We start from the raw sequence: 24,347 nt of genomic DNA on the forward strand, positions 1-24,347 counted from the left end.
ATGAAAATAGAAAAAAGGAAGCATCGACATAGTCTAGATGCCAAACGATCTCAGTGTCTTGTAAAAAAAAAAAAAATCAAGGACTGTCGCTGACATTGAGTCATTAAATTACTGAACTAAAAGGGCTAAAGGTAGTGTGTTGAAGAGGTGATTTCAATTTCAGGGATCTTTCTTCTTGAGAGATCAGACAAATGGCGCTTGCGTGCCAAGTGCTTGCTATCAGAATGCGAATATGTTCTTTTTAGTAAGAGTTGGTTCTTGATTTACTATGGTGCTCCGCGCGCGGAGCTCCGCTAAAATTCAACAGAATTACGCCATAAGTCCATGCCAATAAGATAATTTAATTAATTGTATGGGGAAAATAACGATTGTTTCTGTGACCAATGGAAATGTAGCGATTTAAATAAAAATCGTCTTACCTTACTTTAGTTGAGTGTTTTTTCCCTCCTGTGTGGTCTTTGAGCCGATTACCGGCCATTCCTGTTAGTTTTAGAGGAACGGGTTTGCTCCCTCTATATATACTTACCAAGGTTGGGTACTCTCACGAAGCAGTCGATCCGATCCGCCGAAGGAAAACGGCCCTAAATTCTCTCCAGCAGCTCCAGTCGCCTCGAAATTCCGGGTAGAGCAGGGACGATAGTTAATTTTTCCTTCCGTGATCTTTGCTTGGCATCGAATCTTCACAGAGGCCGAATAAAACGTCGGCAATCTCTGAAAACTTTCCCGTTTTAGCCATCGAAAGAGGCTTTGTTCAAACTTCGCGTTACTCCAACGGTGAAAAGTTAGCTTAGCGACCCGAACTGAGACTCCAATTACTTCCACTCTGGGTGGGAGACAGTCCTCTGCTCCCATCAAAAATCACTTCCTTGAAATCCTACGGCAAAAGTCTTTCTTTAGTTTCACAGATGAACAACAACGAGTATTGAGAACTGCAGGGTACGAGGGTATTGATTTTTGATGGGAGCAAATTAAAGGACTGTCTCCCACCCGGAATGGAAGTAATTGGAGTCACAGGCCGGGTCACTGTAATTCTCTGTAAGCATACCTGAATTTATCTGTTATCGAGCATGTAAGCCGTTTGTAGTGATTTATATGCTTACCTCCTTTTGAGATGATCCACCTCAATTTCCTTCTCTCTTAACAGTTCTTGTAAACTTTCAACATCCCTATGGTATCTCTTCTTAATCTCGTTCAGGCTTTGTAGGTTTTTTTCATCTGGATACTGCTCCCTTCAAGACAACACCACCACCAACAACAACAACAACAAGAAAAGACACCGTTTTAAGGTGATTCCTTAGTAACAGAAGTTGTCGTAAGATTTTTTTAAAACTTTCCTCGATTGTTCCCTATATTATGGTGACTCGAAATGTGCAATCAAAAAAGTAGGTCACCAAGCTCGTTTGAGAGACATAACTTGCTCAAGTTACTCATTTAAGCATTTCGCCTTCATCTATCAAGGACAAGTTTATTCCATCGGTTCAGGCTACGTTTTGCAGGAACAGGAAGCACAGCTTTAACGTAATTCTTGAAATAACAAAACAGGTGAATTGTGTTGCTCAAAAGGAATAATTTAATGTTTGTTTTATGGCACAGGCACAAGTCTTGAAAAGGCACTGACTACAAATGTTCTTCGGGTGCGTGATCTCGAGGAGACAATTTTGTGTCCACGAGTGATGGCTACGAATACTATCTTTCCTGTAACTTTTTTTTCTGACGTAAATTTTTTGTAATTTTTTTACAGCGCAAAGAAGATCAGTAAGAGAATAAAATTATGACAAAAAAAAGATAGGTCACCAACCTCGTTTAGGAGAAAACAGAAAGCAAATCAAGCTCGACCCCTCGACAACACGTCTCCCCGATAGCGCGGTTTCACTTTCACTGTCGGACTTAAATGTTCTCTAGCATCATCAAGGCTATCACCCGACTTTTTGTTTTGTGAGAGTTGAAAAAGTTTCTTGTTTTGCTCTTTACTGCTGTGCTCTGAAAACGGCCATTCTTCTTTATAGCGAGCTTTCCCTCGCGAAAGGTCGCCATTTTGAAATGTTTTTGGCCACGTTCGATATATCAATATTCACACATGGGTACGAGTCTTTATGGTTTAATTTAAACATTTTTTTGTTTAGAATATCCGTTGAGACTTGTGAGACAAAGAGCCATGAAATTTGACCATAAAGCCTCTTAGCCATGCCTGAATACGAACGGGGCTTACGCTGTGTTATGCGCAGAACAGGATGCGCAGTGCAATACTAGGGAATCACCTTAATGACGCACACAATAAGCTGGCTTGACTTGAATTTCTTTCGCAGTTCCAAAGATGTCAAAGATGTTTTTGATAAAATCCAATTCTATCGAGCAATTAAAAGGCCTCGATTATTTCGATCACTTGTATGTCCTTACTTGAATCAGTTCTGTTCCTTGACCAAGCTGAGACGCAGTTTTTCGTCAATAACTATCATTCTCCTGGTAAAACTGGAGAATTTTCCTCAATTAGGAATGCACTACATAAATCCCAACTTCGATACATTTAGACACAATGAGTTGCCAGCAAAATATAAGAAACAAACGACTTCGGTAAGAGATAACGTATGCTAGACACAAAGCGGCTTTGAAGGTAACAAGAACTCTTTTGCTTTAATATTTACTTCTCCAATTGAAACTTTTGGCCTTTAATGATTATATTAGCAGTGATACTGGCACACTGTCGGGAGGGAAAAGGGTAAAAATACAACTGATCTTTTTTAAACTTGTGAGGTATTAAGGTAACTCCCCCCTCCCCCTTCCAAAAAAAAAGAAGAGAAATTTATTTATATAGCGATATTTCTTGTTTACAAACATTGACGTCACATTTCTTTTGATATTCAAATTTACCAACCACGAAACAAAGGTTATTGTTTCAACAGCCAATTAGGTTCTGGCTGGCAGATTAATAAGTTTGGTGAGGTGTCATTCAGCAATTAAAATGTGAACCACTAAATCTTAGCAAAATTTCGCCTGCATAATTGATCGCAAAAATAGGGGCTTGACAGTTTTAGCACTGATTATTTCATATAATTATTTTTTAGAGCCTTTAGTAGTCAAGAAAACTATTTACTTCGAATCACAAAGTATCAGTATCGGTCACGGTTAACACACCATTTCTGCCGAACAGTGAAGCTATGAACTTTTTTTTCATATTTGATCGCAAAGAATGTTCTCATTAATTGTCCCTTTGGGACTTGGGGTGGGGGGGGGGGGGGGGGTTGGGGGGCAATAGGAATGCACGGTAAAGGGAGTTTTCTCTTTACAGTCACTACAAGAGCCGTTGCCGAAAGTAGAAGTAGGTTCTACTTTTCGTGCAACTTGTCTCACAACGATTTTGGCCGTTTCAGGGTATTTTACACTGTGAAATGTTTCGTGCAACTTGTCCCGCCACAGTGTCACCAAAACATTGCAAGACAAGTTGCACGAAACATTTCACAGTGTAACAGCGCCTTAACTGTACATCACGTGCAGATATGTCCACAAATGCCCCTAATATTCAATAAGCCTCACGAAGTGTCATGTCACTCTCGTTTGACAATATTGAAATGTAGTTAAAATTTAAAGAACGATCTCTGGCTAAAATGATTAAAAACTACGAGCTTTCAACTGCCCGAACTGCAGTCTTCGACGGGTAAAATGAATGATAAGAAATCGATGAGAATTTTTTTTTTTTTTAAAATAAAAACGTACATTGGAAAATGATGAGAAGGTAAAAAATTATGAATATTTGTTAACAAGAATGTTGTGTTGTCCAGGTAAAGGGCACGAATTGTTATCTGCGTTAGGTGTCACTGTGGTATGCCACGCTTCTAATGTTTTTCTCGTAACTGACGCATTTTCGAAATCAATGGCGTGGTTGTTGGATCTGCGTTAGGTGTCACTGTGGTATGCCACGCTTCTAATGTTTTTCTCGTTCTAGAAGTGCCTTTGTCAATAACTGACGCATTTTCGAAATCAATGGCGTGGTTGTTGGACCAAGCGTGATTAGCAATTCTAGAGCCTTTGGTCGCAGTTTTGGTGTTTCTTAAATGTTCTTTTTTTCGCGTATTAAAAGCTCTGCCGGTTTCCCCAATATAACACCACGAACAACTTGTACAGGGAATTTTATATACGACGTTGGTCTGCGATTCCATCGAAGGTCGGAATTTCGGTACTGGGAACTGTTGTTGTAGAGTGGTGAATGGTTTGTTTACAACGGTGACATCGTGTTTTTTGAGGATGCGTGTCAAAGGCTCAGTTACTCCTTTGATGTAAGGGAGAGAAGCGAAAGACTTGCGTGTCTCGGTTGGTTCAACCATCTTGAAAAACATTCCAACGAGTTCCTCCGGGGCTACATTTGCTGTAGAAGCTCGAGTCTTTCTAGCGTGTATGCTTTTGATAAAGCTAGATGGATAACCGTTGGACTTCAGAGCTGCATGAACGTAATTAAGTTCCCGTTTTTTTCCTTCAGAAGAATTGGGTAGATTTAGAGCCCTGTGCTGACCTTGTGTTGCCTGTTGTGATGGGAATTAAAATCTAAGTATCGACAGATACAGCATCAAGTCTCCTGCACAGGGCTCTAAATCTACCCAATTTTACATTCTCATCATTTTCCAATGTATGTTTTTATTTAAAAAAATATTCTCATCGATTTCTTATCATTCATTTTACCCGTCGAAGACTGCAGTTCGGGCAGTCGAAAGCTCGTAGTTTTTAATCATTTTAGCCAGAGATCGTTCTTTAAATTTTAACTACATTTCAATATTGTCAAACGAGAGTGACATGACACTTCGTGAGGCTTATTGAATATTAGGGGCATTTGTGGACATATCTGCACGTGATGTACAGTTAAGGCGCTGTTACACTGTGAAATGTTTCGTGCAACTTGTCTTGCAATGTTTTGGCGACACTGTCAGCCAGGGATCGTTCTTTAAATTTTAACTATGTTTCATCCTGGCTGCGGCCCTTCAATATTTTCAAATATTGAAATGGTTGTCATGATGGCCAAAGCTATGCAAAAAGGATTCCATAGAGTCCCAATTTCTGCAGATTCATTACTTTTTCGCCGGAAGCTCTACAACTGGGCTTCCGTAAAGCACTGGTTTAAATTTAAATCAACTTTTTGGCATAAAAGACAGCCTCCGACGGGTTCATTGCAATGCATCCAGGCTGTGTTGTTCTAGAGAGTGGTATGTTAGCCTATATTTTCTGGCAGGTATTGTTAATTAAGACTAGAGTGGGTATCTAAAGTTTGTAATTCGTTTATCGTTCTTGCCTTACTGTCAACGATAGCATCAATATACTAGGGACCCATCAACGGCTTTTTTAAATCTGCATCTTTCCCAGACAAAATTTACCCAACGGATCTGTTCAACTGAGACAATTTCTCCAGAAACTTTGATCGGGGACAAGTAGCCGTGTTAATTGGCAAAGAAAAATTTGACTTCGACTGGCTAGGCAAAAGAAGTTGTTTGAACTGAGAGTTTTACCCCTCGACACGAAATTCACGATCAAGTATCGCCGGAAAAGAGGTCTTCCTTGGCAGGTCCAATTTAAAGAGAGCTAACGAGTACAGTACACCAAAATTACCTTCAGTAAAGAAGTAGTCTTTTTGGAGCTATAGCTTCTCGACGGACATGCAGTTTCGTTCAACTTCACAGCCGGTGTAATTGCCAGTTAAATAAAAAAGGTTCTCCTTTCAAGGTTTGTTTGAAGAGAGCTAACATGAAACACCGAAACGAACTTACCTTTGAGTTTGAGTCAACCGTTGCAGTTCTTCCTTCAACCTTTTGTTTTCTTGCTCCAGGATACTTAGTCCTTCGGTCACGTTCTGTGATTGCTCTATTAGAGATTTTACGTTAAAAATCTCGTGGCTTTTATTTGACTGCCTTCCTCCTTCGGCTTGTGCCATACCAGGATACTGAGAACCATAGAGAATTGACATTTTTGCGTAAGAGCCGATCACGAATTGTCTTGCAACACTTTCAAAATATGGAGCTTTCGTAACAACGGCTGCATTCCCGGATGTGGGATCTTCTTGGAACTGAGAGCGGCGGAAGTTAACCATAACACAATCAACTAAAAAGCGATAAACAATGACTGCGATGAAAACATTCTCTGCACGCAATTAAACCTTTATGCCTTTGATAGGAAGATGGTTTTTGATAATCTGCCAGTTAAACTCCTTTTCTTTATTCAAAGTCCTTGACTAAGGACTGACGGCCCTTCTTCTGAGAATACCGGATGAATCATTGGTAAAGCTTGTTTTCAGGCATCAGTTGTTTATAGCTCTGAATTATCGAGAAATTCATAGCAAGATTTATTCAAAACACTTAAATTGTGGCGTCTCTTTGCAGTGTCCTAGAGCATAGTATTCTGAGAAATGTTTTTCAGTCAACACAAAATTCGAAAATGGTCACCGATGTGTGTTTGTTTGGGTATCACAACAATGAAAAATCGTTATTGCTTCGACAATAAATTTGTATTTTAACCGAAGTTGTATGGGATATTAACTGCATTATTTTGGACTATGGATAAGCAATGAGTTTTCATTGTTGCAATTCAATGCTTTTTCGGGGAAACACAGGATACTTTGTCAACAAGCTGCCAGTACTTTTACAATCATTCACGCAGTCCCGCCTTTGTCACATGACTTCCTTTCTCGGAAGAAAGCTGCGTTCATGAACAAGAGCCGTCAATAGCAATTCTGCTCCAATTTCGGAGGCATTTCGAGACACCTAGTCGCAGATATGGCATCAAATGGTAAGGATATAAAATAGCACTGACGGAAAAACATGTTCGTATAATTTTGCGACTTCAGTGTCCAGCTATTGTTAGTATCACCTTCCTTGTCATGGAATTATCTTGTGAAGCTAGAGTGTGGACAATTTCGATCACTGAAAAGCGGTGGAAGCCAGTACATTCTCTTTCCTAGTCTTTTCTATACTTTTTTTTTGTGGTTTTACTGTCAAGAATTCTTAAGTCTACAAAAAAGAGTAGCAAATCGTATGTCGTCAATCCTAATCGCTCAGACGCTGTTTAAGACATGGCATTATTTTTTGTTAAATATAATTCATGCATATACTTTAAGTGCCTCCAGTGGATTATTTCAGAGTAAGAGAGGCAGGCCGTGTTTCATGTCCAAGATTGCTGAATTGTACTGGTGATTGGATTCATTTAACGGGGACCACATTGTATTCGTGCACTTTGATTAGCATAGCTATTTCGATAGTGAGAAAGTCTTATTATTTCCAATCACCTTGAAATATTCGTTCACTAAAGACAACTGAGAACATGATGCAACGTAGCCCTACAAAATAACAAGTGGAAATTCACGCAAGACTTCCTGATTCCGGGAATTAGCGGATGCCTGTCGACCTGCAATTTCTGTGTGATTAAAGCTTCCCTATTTTTCACAGAAAAAACAAAATAATTTCAAGGCATCGAACGTTAAATTTGGAGCCTCTGGTTTGAAGTGTATGTAATTCTCCTGGTAAGCAAAAGAGTTTTCTATGCCTGCTTTGCTCGCATGTGAAAACAAAGAGAATATTCTGAGTCCCTAATGCTACTTAGCGAATTCGTAGTAACATGTTTTAAATTTCAGCTTACTTCTCATTCACGACATATCAGTTCCTTTTTTCTCCGAAAACCTCATAAACCAGCTTGTAAATGTCATGCATACTAATTTTAAGAAGTAATTTAACTCACTATCAGATATCCACAACTTTATCACCCAGAGAGAAAAGCTTGAACTAAGTCACCAGCTCGATAACTGCATTGCCCCCGTGGTTGCCCCTGGCAACTCTTTATTCGTACTGCAATAGCTCCCCAATTTCAAGTGTTTATATTTTAGATTGATTACGTTATGTTGAACTCTTCGCAAGAAACACTAACGACGACCGCTGGCTCAGTGCTTGGGCATCAGGCTTTTGTGGGGGAGATCGCGGGTTTTCGATAAGGATTCGGGTTCGCAATCGTTCCTTCCAATTCATAAGAATTTGACGGAAAATTCATACCTAAGGCTACTGTTGTTACCTTCCCTGAAAAAAAGACATCGCTTTAGTAGTTCTCAAATTGACTGCTGAAAAGCTCCGTTCCTAGAGATGCTCAACTGAACTTAGTTGGTAATTTCGAGAATTATAAAATTTATTTATTTATTTATTTATCCACTTTCACCACAACAGAGAAACAGGCTGTGGTGGGGGTCGCACAACAGAGCGAGGCTCCAAATTAAGCACGCCCTTTTTACCCTCCCAACCATGATATACAACAGAAGACAGACGACAACACGGGGAACTACGTGCCCTACTCTTTGCGACAAGTGTGCGGGTTCTTTTACGTCCCACAGGATTATGAACATTGAAGGGTTGTGAGATGGGACCTCCGGCTTCTCGTCCTTATCCCAAAGAACTAGAGAGTCTAACCATTTGCAGATGTAATTACAAAGGCAGCACTTTCTCCTCAGGTATTTAAAGATCCTGAGTGTTGGTCTAAGTAACTGTTAAATATTTGTTTTTCCAATGGATATTTTTAGATGCGGTGCTGTATTCATCAAAGTCTTCGTACGTGGTCGTCGTTGCAATCGACTTTGGAACAACATACAGCGGATATGCGTTTTCCTTTTTAAAAGAAAAAGGCAAGGATTCCGTTTACATGAACCGAGAATGGCTTAATGAACAAGGGACACGAACCAGCAAGACACCCACGTGCCTTCTGCTCAAGCCTGACCTGTCATTTGATTCATTTGGATACCAAGCAATTGAGAAGTACGCAGATCTCCAAGATGAATCCAATGAGCAACGGTACTACTTTTTCCAGCATTTTAAAATGGCTCTTCACAGCGATGAGGTAATGGTGATGATGGTGATATTGACGCAGTAACGATGATCATGATCGTAATGAATGATTCATGAAAGATAGGAAGATTACAGAATGTGTTTGAACAACTAGACATTGAGAGAACTACAGCAATCAATGAACATGGTTTAGCCAGAGAAACTGAATAATTAGTGACTTTTATAGTTGACGAAAGTTAGCCATCATTAAAACTGCATTTGTACGGTCCTTAAGGGAAAAACTTAGTTTGAATTAGCGACTTCTAGTTTTTGTTTACGTATTTATTGTTGGCCTGAGATGTATCGAGCACATTGTGCCATTTTAGTTTGAGACGAATACGTATTGACTTTTGACTTGTCTAATTTATTTATTTATTTGCCTATTTGTGTAATTGTACCTTCCTATTTTGCTAATAATTAACTTAAAGGGAAACCGTCTTCTATCAGTCCCTTCGTTTTCCTCGTGCATTTTTCTCTTTTTTGCAGAACGTCAACGCGGAAACAACAATTACAGCTGTCAATGGAAAATCTGTCAAAGCTATGACAGTGTTTTCACATTCAATGAAGTATCTAAAGGATGAGGCTCTGAAAGTGATCGGTCAACGTACTGGAGATGATCAATTTAACGTAAACGACATCCAGTGGGTTTTGACAGTGCCTGCAATATGGACGCCCGTGGCAAAACAGTTTATGAGAGAGGCTGCGTATGAGGTAAGCTGCTGGGGAACGCAATGGACGTATTGATGACTTAAAAACGCAATGCTGTTTTGCAATAAGTACATCCTAGGAAGAAAGAGCATTTGTCACATCTCTCAGAAACCCACTGCCTGGGTTGACCCCACAGTTACCAAGAATAACTGTAAACGATGAATAAATATAGAAACAAAACAATAATTTTAGTAAGAATTATTTAAAACAAAAGAAAGATTACTGACAAGTCAAGAGTTGTTGTTGTTGTTGTTGTTGTTATTTTGTACAAAACTAGATTTGATCGGAGAGTTTTACTTATCGGAAAAAGAGACCCCAGGGTCATAAACACAAGGAATTTTATAGTCATAGCACATCACGTAATAGCGATTCTTTTATTTATTCCCAAGAATTCCATTATTTTATAGGCTGGTTTGGGTTCTTCGAAAAATCCTGAGCAGATAATGATCGCTCTTGAACCCGAGGCTGCTGCAATTTCTTGTCTTGAGAAAAATTTGAGTGACTTCAAATCGGAGGCTGGGACTAGCTCTCTAAGCGGTATCCTAAGTCAACCAAATAGCCATTACATGGTAGTTGATATTGGAGGTAAGTTCGGTGTTTCACCGTTTGAACGATTTCTAGTCACAGACGACTTACGGAGGCAAACGGGCATAGGAAAATAGAGTTTTACTAACTACCTTTATATGTGCACGGTAGTATTTTACCGAAAAGATCGGTGCATAGGACACGTGTTACTGGACGTTTCAATAGGCCATTCCGCTGGAATAAGGCTCTTATGAGATCTAAATTTATTTGTACGAATCGCCCATATAGGGGAAAGGACTCGTTCACCTTTCTGGGTTTCCTCCAATAAATCTCATAAGAATTACTAAAGTGATTCTAGATCTAGATAATCTTTAGATCCATATGACATAATATAATCTTTAGACTACATAATCGTTGTTCTGTTTGTTCTTCAGGTGGCACACTGGATGTGACTGTTCACGCGATACAGAGCGACGGCTCCATCAAAGAGCTGCACAAAGTGACTGGAGGACCGTATGGGGGTATTAAGGTGAACCAAGAATTCGAAATGCTTCTTGAAGAGTTATTTGGAAAAACAAACCTTCAAAATTACCGCCGAAAGCATTGTTCAGATTGGTTATCCCTTATGAATGATTTTGAAGCGAAGAAGCGAGGAGATCGGATTCTGGAAAAGGATGTGATGATTAACATCCGACTACCACGCAGTTTTGTAACCTTGGCGAAAGAAAGCGGAAGGTCAGCCCTGGAACGTCATGGACGTGGCAACATTAAACTAAAGAACGATGAGTACCTTGCTCTCAGCTCTGAGATGATGCAGAAATTATTTCGTCCAACACTGCAGCGCATCAAGGACCATATGAAGGGTTTACTGCAACAGCCTAAGCTCTCAAAGGTCAAAACCATGCTCTTGGTGGGAGGGTTTGCCGACTCTGCTCTTCTCCAAAAGGAAATGAAAAGCACCTATGGCTCTAGTAGGATGAAAGTACTAATACCCAACCATGCTAGCATTGCAGTTGTCCAAGGTGCTGCCCTCTTCGGAAAAAAACCAACGACGATCGCGGAGAGAGTGGTGTCCATCACTTATGGCGCTGATTGCACTCGAAATTTCATCTATGGCGAACATCCGGAGGAGAAGAAGTTTGTAGCAGATGGCATTGAGAAATGCAGCGACATATTCAGTTTATTTGTCAAGGAAGACACATCGGTAAGAGTCGGGCAAAAGGTCACAAGAACATACACACTTCTTCGCGCAAGTGATACGAATATAACATTTTACTTTTTTTCTTCGGACAACCCTGATGCAAAATATACCACAGATCCTGGCATGAAAAATCTAGGTAATGTTATGGTTGTGTCACCTGACACATGGAAAGGCAAAGACAGAGAAATCGTGGTCAGCATGTATTTTGGAGGAACAGAAATAACAGCCGCAGCTTACGATGTCACCAGTGGGAACAATGCCGAAACAAAGATTGATTTTTTGCATCGTTAAACGCAGAGTTGGCGATGGACCCGTTCGGCAAAAGACGTTATCAATATTAAGCTGAACGTTGCCTAATATCGCTACTTTTCATTAACGAAAATGCAGAGTAAATGCTGGTGAATGCTATTTTATTTTCACACGTTTGAATCACTAACTTGTAGTTTAGGTTACACCTTTTAAGAGGGTTTGCTTTCTGTTTTGTAAAGCAGATATTTGAGGTTTACGTGCTTAACTATAAATGAGACATAAATTGAGATTTCCTTTGAACATGCAACAACTCAGCACTACACAGCTGATGTGCAGAGGTTAATGTGATGTCATATTCACTAAGAAATGGAACATAATAGTTAGTTCGACGAATTTACTGGGATAAAGCCTGTAACATATTTTGGCATTTTATTCCCTGTAGAATACAACTGGAATTATAAACTTTTACATGCGTTGTGTTCAATTGTCTCATTCAGTCTCTTTTCTGTATGATCTTTTTCACCTTATCTTCTTTTTATTCAGGGCTTTGCCGGCCGTATGAATGTTGTCGGTCAAATCTGGTCTCAGGTTGAATCCGTTTTTCCCTAGGTTAAATTGGTGATCTTCGTTTTACCCGGCTAGGTTGAGTATGCACTCTACCTAGTTTAAAGCAGCTATCAACCCCCCTCCCCCCCCCCCCCCAAAAAAAAGGATTGAAAACACCTATACCTTCCCTCAAGTTCTGTCCTACGAATCTCAACACCTCTTCTTAATGTTTCGTGTCATCTTATCGGTTTCTCTATTCAACATTACAACATAATAAGGGAACAAAGAACTGTACACTGCATTTACCGGTACTCGAATTGGGTCCTTCCAGATCTATAGTTTTGTGTCTTCATCACTCGTGACTACAAGGGCGAATATGCTCAACCCAACACAGTTCTTTTCATTATTTACTTTTTTTTATAATAAGTCAATTGATATCCATGTACAAAAGCTAAATCCCAACCTGACTTGCAAGGCCCTATTCCATCAAGCAACTTTACCACTCGATAATTTATCACTGTAACGTTTGCAATCTTTGACATATCTGGGGCCGGTTGAAAGAAGGCTGGTTAGCGCAAACAGATGGTTAAGAAATATCAAAATCTATAGGTTTCCATGGTATTTAACGCGGCCTGTACTATTGTACAGTTATTGAAAAAACGTTTAGCGCTCCTTTTTAGAACCCTTTATCCCCATCAATCCGTCATAGGATGTATAGTTCAGTGCAAGTACCTTGGTAGTTACAGTTTCCTTGATTCCTTACTAAACACAGGCCTTTTGATATCCAATTCTCTTTTCATTTGGAATTCCATACATATAGCTATACAATTTATTGGAAGTAAGGTTTCCTATTTCTCTGAAAATGTGTGCCATGGTCTAAGAGCAACACTTGACTCAGTACTGCGATTTTCCGAAAATTAAAAATTGTAGTAAGGAGAACTTGCACCGTGAGAATTCATAACAGAAAGGGTGAAAGTAATCGAGAAAGCCATGGCTACTGTATGTTTTGAGTAGTTATCGCAACTCCTCAGTTTTTCCCTTTATCTTCCCACTTTAGTGGAGCCGACGCGCGGAACGTAGTGGGTATCGCTCGCGGACTGCATTCCAGCGTTCCGGGTCCGAATCCCAGCTCGTGCGTTCAAAAGTTCAGTCAGCTTTACATCCATTCGCGGTGGGTAAAATGAGTACCAGTATTACTGGGGAGAAGTTGTGCATGCAACGGGGTAGGAGTGGCGCTCACCCCTGCCTTCGACTACGGTCGGCCTCTTCTCTTCTTTCTCTTCTCTTTACTCTTTCCACTTGTTTCCAGGGTCTAGACCTTCTGTTTCCATTACGCGAGAGAATGAAAAGGTAAACAAACGGAGGACCCATCCCGGAAACTATGGTTACCGCTGGTGAATAAAACCGACCAAGGTTTCTGAGGAAAATCATGTAAAGGGTAATTTTTTTTAGCCGTTAGAATTTATGCTTGCTACTTTTCAAATTAAGAGAGAACGCAACTCTAGTTTTTCCTCATGTGCCCTCATTAATGAATTAAACAATTGAATATTGATAATTCAGTTCTGGGAACACACAGATCGTATCAAAACAAATCAGTTCTGAGAAAATCAGGAAGCTCATGTCAACCGTGGTTGCTTTCCCTGCTTTTTCTTAGAAAAGGAATGCCATAACAAGAGCGACAATATAATGTAAAAGGATTTCGCATGATGATGAGCAACCTAATGAATCGTTTATTTTTTGGCTTGCGCGCCACTTAAAAGAAAAATTCCGGTCTTCCCAGAAAGTCATCAGTAGAGAGAATCAAGAAGTAGTCTTTCTATTTGGCTAGCGTGCCACTCGAAAGTAAAATTCCGGTCTTTGTAGGAAGTCGCCTGTCTAGAGAATCAAGAAGAAGTCTTTCTAAAACGCCTATGCTCTTTAGTGAAAACGCAATGGCAAATATTGGAAACAATGAGGCCGCGAAAAGGGCAAAGATTTCGGCTTTAGTGGCGTCATTACTAAAGGACCATCGGGAAGCGTTACATTTCATTCCCGACATCTTCGAACAGTTTAATGCTCTTCAAAGGTAAAACAACATTACTCGACTGTTAGTCTGGGCAAGAGTGTTACCTTGGGTTACTACAGTTACTTTATCCCTCAAAAAGTACGTCATGATGGTGCTTAAAAATTTATGGTGAAGTTTGGCCTAAAATGAAAAAGGCACTCAGTATTTCTAGTAAACATCTTATCTTAAATGAAAATCCTTAGTTTGTTGATGTACTAAATCCAGCAGAACGGAAAATATTTGATTTGCACAACCCTGGCCATATGCTCCTCTTCTGATTTACAGTTATTTTATGCTTTTTTTATCGTTGATCGCAGCAATGAGCACAAATCAACTCTGATCGAAAGGGAAAACAAAGACCTCAAACAAAAAGTGGAATCCTTGTCGCATGATATCGAGGTAAAAAACCAGAGGTAAGGGAATTGATTAGTTTACTTTAACTTCTCTATTCTACTTTTGGGGCGCAATAACTAAGCGCGTGGACAAAAATATTCCTTGTGGGACGAGTGAAAACATTCTGGGCTACATTCATGAGACTTTGAGTAAAAATATAATTTAATTAACAGGAAGTTGTAAGAGCAGGGTTGTCACAGTGGTTGGAATGCTTTGCCTCCACCATTGTGCTCAGGAGTTGATTCCCGGAATCGATACCACTTGTTGTTTGAAGCTGATCTTATTTAGCCTCCTGCGCAGACCTTCTAGTGACTCGTCAAGCAATCTGAGGAAAGATGGCGTGACGAGTCATCTGCGCAGGAGGTTAGCTCGTTATCCGATCTGGTCCAAAAGCCATTTTAATTGTCGCCTGATTTTTCCCTCTGATCTCAAGCGATTCAAAACATTTAATTATTTGAGGAGGCTAGAAAGATTAACTTTAGGCAAAGGTGGGCTTCAAATGAAAAAAAGATGACAGCACTGGCGGTCCTTTCCGTAGGAGTCCCCAATAGTACTGTTGTCATAGAAACGACACGTTATTGCTCAAAACCCACCAAGATTCTGTTTTTGGAAAAAAAAAAACTTTAAAAACCTATGCGCACTAAAGTAGATACTTCGTCCAGACGCATAATGTGTCCCGTGCCCGTCTGTATACTAGACGAATTTAACAGACGCAGAAAAAATGTGTCCAAGTTCGTCCCAGACGATTTATGCGTCTCTAGTATAAAAACGGCCAATGCGACAATTTAGGCCTCAGTGTGCAGTCTGACCTTGGATGTATTAGCAGAAATCCCCGCCATGCTGAACTACGGATATAGGTTGGAGCACGTGCGAGCAAAGCAACTGTTGACTTGTCTTTAAAGATTTGTATCATATGACTCGGCAATCGTCAGAAGGCTTTAATTCGAGTTCCCTTTAAGGTGAACCGTGAAGCATATCACCAAGTGTTTATGCTTCACATTAAAGAACAAATACAAATTCTCAATGGTAATAATTTTTTTAGAATGAAATAGACCTAGTAGGCTACTACTAGAAGGAAATTTTCGCGACAGAGAAAACGAGACCGACATTGCGTGACCCTAAGGTCACTTGAAATTTATCGACAATTTAACCAAGGGCACCCAACGAGAATATAGTTCAAAACCACTTAAACATACCATTGTTAAACGTATTTTGGTATTTAAACGGTAGATATAGGCACATCTTTATCCCCTAAAAATTTTTCATCTGCTCGGATATCCTAGCTGAAAGTCTAGTGATCCGAAAATTATAGGGATCAAAACTTACCTTTTCGAAAATTTCAGCCGGAAAAAGGCTCCCAAAAATTCTAGGGGACCTTTTTAGGGTAAGAATCCGTCTAAAATGGGCAATTGTACCATTTTTTAGATGTTCGATAATCCTAGGACAGGCAGGCAAGCAAGAAATTTTAGAACAAATATTCCGAAAATTCTAGATCTCAAATCGTCTTCCGAACAGATATTCAGGGGCGTAACCACGGGAAGGTTCCAGGGGTTCCGAAACCCCCTCCCCCCCCCCCCTCCTATTTTTAACAGTGATTTTATCCCAGCAAGAGTGCAATGGACTCTCGCTTCCTGAAATTCTTCGTTTTGTTCTATGCTTACAATAAGTACAGAGAACGTCACTGTGGTATTTATTTGCGTTTCACTTGCATATTCGGAGACGTGAGACAGAAATCCTGACATTGAAGCAGCGCTGGAGTTTTATGAGAACGACTTTCCTTCTCCTCATGTGGTTGATGTTGAGCTCCTGCGATGGAAGAGAAAGTGGTGCAGCACTGACGATGCCGAGCTTCCCGCCAGTGCAGTTCAGACACTCGCAGCATGCGATCGATAGTTCTTTCCTAATATCCACACCTTGATCCGCATTTTGTGCACGTTGCCGATAACGTCAGCTGAATGTGAACGCTCATTCAGTACACTAAGAAGGTTAAAAACATACCTGAGGTCGACCATGTCAAGCGAGCGAGAGTCTGGGCTAGAGTTGATGAACATCAATTACCACCGAGACATAAATATCGAGGAAGTGATAAACACGTTCGCTTAACGGCAACCAAGGCGTCTCCTGCTTACGTAGCGTAAACGCCAAAGTCTTGTACGTACGTAATGTAAGGATTTTAGACCAAAGGTTTTCGTTGGAACCAATTTGGAACCCCCCCTGCAGTCTGCATTTTATACCCAACCCTCATTCTGCATTTTATACTGACCGGTTACTCAGAGTGTAGTTTCCATTTCTTGTTCAATTCATTTTTTTTTTGTCATAAATATATTTTTCTACTTCACTTTTAATTTTAGCCTTAGCCTTGAAAGTTACTATATTAGGCAGTCCCATATGTAAATTTTAGCAAGTAACAGCAAGTAATTAAGTAAGGGGCAGCTTGAAGTAAATACCCAGTATGACATCTTGCAAAGAGAGAAGACAGAAGATGAACCGATCCCCATTCCTTTAGCTTCAGTAGGATTTATAGTTAGGCCAGATACCTTCTCGAAAACATCTAGAAATTCTAAAAGAACAAGTGCTGAATTAATATTTGAAAAAGTCACGGTCGTTTCGTCAGCGTATATTGAAGTACCTTTGTTTCTTCTACCAGGATCCTTTTGCCTTTTATATTATGGTAACATTTTCTCAAATCGCAATTGCTAACACATCCTCATTGAGTCTATGTATATTCAAAACCCGCAAAAAGGAATCAATTGCCTTCAGGTGGTCTGGCAGCTTCTTTCTACTAGTATATAGGTCTTGAAAAAAAAAACGTTTGTTCCGAAAGCAATACTTTCAATAAGCACCGACGGCCGACAGAAAGTGTCGGCTACTTCGGTCTCTGGTATTTTGTGCAGGTCACAGGTCGTTTTATCAATACAGAAAGTATCCTAAACATTTGTAAAGGCTAACCTTAGGTCTAAACTACAGCTTTTTAGGTCTAAGGTTAGCTTTTATGAATGTTTAGGATACTCTCTGTAATGGTAAAACAATGACATATCATATCATATATCATATATCTTTATTTACCCTCGGATTTTTAGAGTAGCTTGGTGTAGCTAATATCTCCGAGAATTTACCCACCCAACCATGATACACCACAGAAGACAGACCACAACACCGGGAACTACATGCCCTACTCTTTGCGACAAGTGTGCGGGTTCTTTTACGTCCCACAGGATTACGAACATTGAAGGGTTGTGAGACGGGACCTCCGGCTTATCGTCCTTATCCGAGAAGACTAGAGAGTCTAACAATTTGCAGATGTAATTACAAGGCAGCATTTTCTCCTCAGTTATTTAAAGACCCTGAGTGTTGGTCCGGCCGGAGTTGAACTCACGACCTCCCGCGTGACAGCCCGGTGCTCAACCAACTGAGCCACCGGTGCGCGGTGACCTGCAGCCTGTGACCTGTAAAAAATACCAGCCGAGCTCAGAGAAGTCTGCTACTTTTCCCCCTAATTTGAATTAATTAAAGGGTTCCTTCAAACCTAAGTAACATTCATTTTTGATGGATTTGAATGATTGTGCTTTTTTAACCGCAAATTCAAAATAGCTCGAACTACAGTGAACTGCTGACTTTTTTCTGCATTTTTACCTAGGCCAACCGTCGCATTATTGACGTTATTCAATTACGTTTAGTTACGTCCACAAACATATCAGGACGTTTTATACAAAACGGTTGTTATTGAGTAATCGTTGCATCCAGACTTATTTCCAACTAAAACAATAAAGTTTTCGCTTAGTTTCATTGATTAAGCCTTTTCGTTCGTTCAGATTAAAATGACATTCTTATGGCTCGACAGACTGAACTGATTTCTCATGTTTGTAATAATAAATAAAACCGTTGCTGTTGACAAGAAATCTTCCTTTATCTTTTGCACTTAATTCGGTGTCCAGAACGATGGAAATCACAATCTTGCCTCCACTACTCAACCGGACACTCAAGCTACCGGTAGGTGATATATGGGCACGTTGCCCAGCCAAGCCACCGAGCAGTTTGTTAAGCATTGGAATAGGTACAAATGTATTAACACATCAATTCTAAAATAAAGAGAAAAGCAATGCACAAGAGCCGGACACGAAAACCCCTAAAAAAACCCGCAGGTGGAAAAAAGCGTGCCCTCAACAAAGGCAGTGATGCGACCCTCGGGGTTCCAGGGTATTCTAATTGAAAGACACTACTTACAATGTAAATGAACGTTACGTTCTATTCGCTGCGCTCAGACGAACGTAAATTATTTTCTCCTTACAGCCGATTTCAGTGCAGTGTATAGACCCGGGTTTTTGAAACATGATTCGCCCGTGCATGATTCGCCTGTCGTGATTCGACCATAATCACGTGACTCTAACAAGAAGCGTGGAACGGCGGTAAAACTCTTCGATAACAAGCGGGAGGCAGAGCCTGCATATGTAAAATAAAGGATGGCAAAGCAAAAAGTGGCCATACGGATTGTTTTCTACCAGAAGAACAACCTTGAGCGTTTGGAAAGGGGGCAATTTGAGGCCCGGCGGCACAATCAGTAGTATTTCTTGCGGTTGCCGATGTAATCATAGCCGACAAAATATATTTTGTGATCAAAAGCTCGCTAATGCCCCCATTCTTTCATTAACAGATAGGTGACGATGGTGTATTAGCAGCTTTGCTGGAATTTTGGAACACCGTTTACGCCAGAAGAAAAGCGAAAAGTACGGAAATGACAAAGTTAGCCGGCTGCGATTAGCACAAAAAGGGTTACTGCATTTAAAGTAGCAACATTTGACCAGAGAAATACGTTCTGCAAGGATTTCTTCGACGGCAAATTATATTTTCCTTCAATATGTATGTATCCTTTTTGAGTTTTGAGCCTCATGACTATTAGTTATTGCCAGAGTTGACTCAATTTGTATCACTTCGGCGGCGCGACAGTAACATGTCAGTTTCATTTTGTCATTCGCATTTTCAAGTTGTGCTTCAACTTTTAATAGCTACATCTCGGCAAAATACGACAACAAATGACACGAAAGTACGACAACAAATGACACTACAATGTCCGCAAAGCGTATGCACAATTAGGTATTTTACCCCGTACCCGAATTGTTCAATTAATTTTCTCTTCAAGTTTCAACACGAGTCGAAAATGTGTAACGCCTTCCAATCAAGAAATGTAATATTTCACTCATCAGCGATTGATGATGGCTTGAAAATAAATTATTGCAAGGGACAATTTCTGCCCTCTCACGCGTGTTGGTATTCATTTTTATCTCCTGTGATGAATTCAGTGAAAATACCATGTAATTGAGGTTTACCTGCTCAATAAGAGACGTGATGCGCCAGTCTAGTTAAACCGCGTCGATCTGCGCTGCTTTTGCCGATAAAAGCAGAAAATCGTGACTTACATGTATCTTAAATAAATGCTACCGAGGTTTTTACCTTAAATTTCGTCGAAAATAGTCTTATGTTTACACTTAAAATCTCTCATCATTTACGAAATTTGCTGAGCTGTGGTAGCCTCGCAGTCGAATCACGACGGGCGAATCATGCACGGGCGAATCATGTTTCAAAAACCCGGGTCTATACACTGCACTGAAATCGGCTGTAAATACTATAGAAATAGAATACCAAAGGAATGATGGTTGGATGCTCAGGCAATCCAAACTGACATTTACTAATACATTTTACGAAAGAATTTTTTTTTTTTTAAGTTTAATGTGCTTTATTGGCTTCCTGCATTACAATGGATTACAAAAAACGGTTACCTATATATCGCTTAATCTACTTTACATTGGTCTTAGACGCACTGACGTTAACATTTCTCTTATACACGATTAAGTAATTTCATGTATGGTTTTGCGCTTAAACTGGGAGGAGCATTTATTGTAGCTAATATCTAAGGCTTTCTATTCTGTACTTAAATAAAACTTTATTGACAAAGACAGAAAGGTGAATAGCTTGGTTTTGCATCTTACTGGTGTATACGTAGTATTTCATAAACAGGATTGTGTAATTAAATTTCTTCTGTATTTCTTTTTCATATGGGCCCGATGTGATACCAAATAGTTTCTCTTCAATTGTTGGAGCAAATTTTGAGTTGTTGGCGGTGTTAAACCATTCAATTACGTTGTTTACGAAAATCTTTACGAATAGGCAGTTAAGAAAAGTATGGTCAATTGAATCCTTCTCACCACAGTAGAGACATTCATCGTCCGTTTTAATACCATATCGATGAAGCTCCTTTTTAGTGACTACGATCCTATGAATTAATTTAACTGGAATTCTTTCAATTTTGTCTCCTTACAGACGCTCTTTAGGGAGGTGAAAATTGTTTTTCAGGCATTTTCACCAAGTCTTATTATACTGTTCGACTTCATTGGGCCAGTCTGACTGACAGTGTGAATTTTCTGGTTTAGTAAACCGTAGAAGTCTCTAGTTTTAGCATTTTCCAATTGTATTTGTGTAGAGTCGTTTAGCTCAAACAGGAAGTTATTTCTTATATAAGGTTCATTTGTCAAAGGCTCTGTATTTCTTGCTTTGATTACTAAGTATTTTGGGATTGCGCTGGTAACTTGATAAAATTGGAGAAAATTTGTATTGCAGTTATACTTGTTATGAAATTCTTGGAAAGACAGTAGCTGACCATTACTGTTCAGTAGGTCTCGGATGGACACAACTCGTTTATTCAGCCTCCAACCTCAATGTTCCTCACGAAATAACTCTGATAATTAAGACAAAAGTGTTCAACTTCCTATGGAAAAATAAAAGAGATAAAATCAAAAGAGCTGGGCTTTATCAAGATCGAGAAAAAGGTGGCATACGTATTACAGACATCGAAATTATGGTTAAAGCTCTGAGGCTCGCTTGGATCCCAAGGCTATTGACCCCAGAAATAAGTAATTGGAAAACGATTCCAGATTATTACCTTAGCAAAATTGGAGGTTTGAACTTTCTATTGAGATGTATTTATGACGTAAAATATATAGACAGTGGTCTCCCCCTGTTTTACAAAGATATTCTTACTTTTTCCATGAACTAAAAAATCTCTACAGCTACGATGGTATGCAAGATATGGTCCTATTTAATAATAAGGACATTCTCGTCGGAGGAAGACCTGTTTTTATTAAAGAATGGTTTGACAACAATATTTTACGAAAGAATATTACAGTTAATGCATCATAACGGCTACAATCCCAAATTAGCAGTTATTTCTAAACGTTTAGATACGTCTTCAAGGACATACATGTCCTAAGCACAGTCCACAGCGACAGTGTAATTTAAGTAAGCGTTCTGATAAGTTGGTGCTGTTACTAACCACGGAGGTGGCCCCTCCCGATCTTAAGCTATGCAGGCCGTAAAGCTTGTAATCTAAGCCAAGTTCCTTGAGACAATTCTTAAATATCTCCCTACATCTTGTGTATGAGAGCTTACCTCCATACAACTTGTAAGTATTGGAAGATTTGAACAATCTTAAAGGTCTAAAGAGTGGTAAATTGCTGTTAAGATCTACCTCAGTCATCTTACTGATGTATGAGCGGACAAGCGTTCTTATACCCCCTACACATAAATCTCAAATAAATCATTACTGATCATCATAAGAGTAATAGAGGCCCAGTGGTCAAATATAATCAAAACTCCATACGGACAGCTAACATTTATCCAAAGAATCTCTTAGAGCCTAACAACGAATTGGTATTCCGGCCATGTTTCAGAACAGTCCTTCCGCTAAACAACTTATAATCCATGACAAAACTAAAAAATTCCTGCCAATAATGGGCCAAAAATGCGACAAAGGCCAGAATGGTACAACTAAAGTAGCCACGGCCCTGGATGTATACAAATAGTGAATCTTTCTCTGGATTAAATTTACCGGGGGAACAACAAGGCAATTTTCCCCTGTCAAATTCTGGACGAAGAAATCCACTCCGCTACATCCTGGGTTCCAAAATCTCGAATAAAACTTGACTTTCTTGTTATAGAAATTGGCAAAAAAAGTCCACTGTATGTGGCCCCCAAATATAATCCAGGAATTCAAAAAAGGAAGTTGTGATCAGTGCCAATCGTCTACATCAATAATACGGCTAATAAAATCCGCCCTATCAAGCTTAGTTGGGGAATCCATTGCATTTCCAATTCGATTCCATTATCAACACAAAATTGAAAAATGTTAAGGGCTATAACATGTAAATCTTTCCTCATGCTTCCAACTTGGATAATTCTACCGCCATTTTGACTGTCGGAAAACAATTTGATGTAAGAGCCTTTAAGAGGCAAAAATGACTCTAGAGCAAATACAATAGTTGTTAACTCTCTCCAAGTAGAACTCATGCCACCTGTTCACCGTTAACAATTAAATGTGCACCACATCCTGTGGCACTAGGGTCAGAATAAACAACATATTTAGACGGTCTGAACGGACAATCTACAATTATGCTTTTCAAATTCACTCTGTCCAAATTGGTTTCCCAAACCTCAATTTGTCTTATACAATACTGATCCAAAGTAAACTTCGAATCCCAATCCTGCGCTGCTGCAACAGATATTGTGCAGTATCTGGTCATAAGTCTGGAAATGTTCCCAAATACTGCACCAGCGGAAATAATTTTACCCAAAAGGAAAGCTGATTCTCTAGCGGACACCATGAAACGTTTTTGCGACATTCTTTGAACACAGTCCGCAATACTAGACAGGTGTCTATCCGAAATTCCGATAGTTCCGAGAATAGTGTCCCAAACTATACCTAACCACTTAATGACCTGACAAGGAGTCCACTGGGACTTCTCGTCGTTGGTAATGAAACCGGCTTTCCATAAATCAGATCTAATACAGACAGCTAACGCTGGCACAGGAGACTTGATCAGAATCAATTAACCAACCGTCGTCCAGGAATAGAGCAACACTGATTCCATGGATCCTCCAATATTTTTCGAGTGGCTTAAGACACTTTGTAAAGATAAAAGGGGCTGAGGCCAATCTCCATTTGAGACGTTTACCATGAGTACATGTACAGTCAGTAACCAGTAGCTACAACTTCGATCCAACAACAACGTTAACAAGAACATCTCACTTAAACTTGAGCTCGCTCGCTTAAATCCGAAACGTCTGGACAACAACAAGTCTTATGTAAATAGGCTGTTAATAGCGAACACGTGACCATTAACTTAATTCTAGAAAATTGATAACTTCGTTTCTAGAAAGTTCTGGAACAACAATAACAGGTAAGCCGGAAACTCCAGAAAACTCTCGATATAAATAACAGACAGAACAAACCCACCAAGGGTGAATATCAAGGGCCATTCAATAATCCATGTTATTAAAAACATCGTTCATGAAGATGATTGCATATTGAGACATAGGAAACTCGTCAGGGGTAAAAATACTAAAAACTAAAAAACGTATACACGGCTAAGGTAACGACGTATGAATGAAGAGCGACACAGAGACATTATCTTCACAAACGCGAGGGCAACAAGGCCAAGCTATCGCTCAATATCAACGCACTAAACGAAAAATAACACAGCGATCGAGAATGACTAACAGAGACCCCTATCCTGTGCAACCCAAACAAAAACTTACAGCATAAAACACAAACTAGAGGCTGTGCAGCTACACATCAGAAAACCACCGAGGGTGAATGTCAAGGCCGTCTAGGTTATGCTCGCAAAGCATGGTTCATAAACGTCGATATTCCGCGCGTACCCAAACAGAAAAAACCCACCAAGGTCCTCAGGGACACTACCCCAAATAAACAAAAAACATAAATCATAAAGAACAACAAATAACGAGGCATAACAAACTCGGCCCCTAGGCTGTGCAACTCAAACAAAAGCATGTAGCA

At 39.8% G+C, this 24,347-nt stretch overlaps 3 protein-coding genes across 5 annotated transcripts in view; 2 read left to right on the forward strand and 1 right to left on the reverse strand.

The window, feature by feature from the left end:
• LOC138058053 (myosin-14-like) overlaps window positions 1–7,795 on the reverse strand; it is a 13,578-nt gene extending 5,783 nt beyond the window's left edge. Inside the window, exons 1-3 of one of the 2 annotated variants that reach the window (XM_068903950.1) lie at window positions 7,708–7,795; window positions 5,748–6,078; window positions 1,101–1,229 (exon numbers count right to left, since the gene is read on the reverse strand). In XM_068903950.1, the coding sequence (XP_068760051.1) occupies window positions 1,101–1,229; window positions 5,748–6,067 (449 nt within the window). In that variant the 5' untranslated portion in view covers window positions 6,068–6,078; window positions 7,708–7,795. Of the gene's footprint in view, window positions 1–1,100; window positions 1,230–5,747; window positions 6,149–7,707 lie in introns of those variants that run through there. The other variant, XM_068903951.1, reaches the window with a different exon arrangement.
• LOC138058052 (heat shock 70 kDa protein 12A-like) lies at window positions 6,619–11,983 on the forward strand. 2 transcript variants are annotated; one of them, XM_068903949.1, is made up of 5 exons: window positions 6,619–6,762; window positions 8,534–8,847; window positions 9,321–9,545; window positions 9,950–10,127; window positions 10,502–11,983. In XM_068903949.1, the coding sequence occupies exons 1-5, from the start codon at window positions 6,750–6,752 to the stop codon at window positions 11,557–11,559; spliced, it is 1,788 nt and encodes a 595-aa protein (XP_068760050.1). In that variant the 5' UTR covers window positions 6,619–6,749; the 3' UTR covers window positions 11,560–11,983. The 2 variants fall into 2 exon arrangements, with proteins under 2 accessions (XP_068760050.1, XP_068760049.1); XM_068903948.1 differs by lacking the exon at window positions 6,619–6,762 and adding an exon at window positions 8,273–8,434.
• A 1,698-nt stretch (window positions 11,984–13,681) lies between these two features.
• The window catches only part of LOC138058059 (putative golgin subfamily A member 6-like protein 3), a 42,519-nt gene continuing 31,853 nt past the window's right edge, over window positions 13,682–24,347 (forward strand). Inside the window, exons 1-2 of the mRNA XM_068903955.1 lie at window positions 13,682–14,128; window positions 14,425–14,520. Coding sequence (XP_068760056.1) covers window positions 13,974–14,128; window positions 14,425–14,520 — 251 coding nt within the window. The 5' untranslated portion in view covers window positions 13,682–13,973. The remainder of the gene's footprint in view (window positions 14,129–14,424; window positions 14,521–24,347) is intronic.

Source organism: Montipora capricornis, chromosome 7 (assembly GCF_036669925.1).
Source record: "Montipora capricornis isolate CH-2021 chromosome 7, ASM3666992v2, whole genome shotgun sequence".
NCBI classification, from domain to species: Eukaryota; Metazoa; Cnidaria; class Anthozoa; order Scleractinia; family Acroporidae; genus Montipora; species Montipora capricornis.

What these genes read in the sequence shown, in the direction of transcription:
- LOC138058052 (XM_068903948.1), top strand. Translation starts at nt 8,374, where the DNA reads ATGGGACCTCCGGCTTCTCGTCCTTATCCCAAAGAACTAGAGAGTCTA. An exon ending in GAGTCTAACCATTTGCAGAT is followed by an intron (nt 8,435 to 8,533) that starts GTAATTACAAAG and finishes GGATATTTTTAG; the next exon opens with ATGCGGTGCTGTATTCATCA. An exon ending in CATGGTAGTTGATATTGGAG is followed by an intron (nt 10,128 to 10,501) that starts GTAAGTTCGGTG and finishes TTTGTTCTTCAG; the next exon opens with GTGGCACACTGGATGTGACT.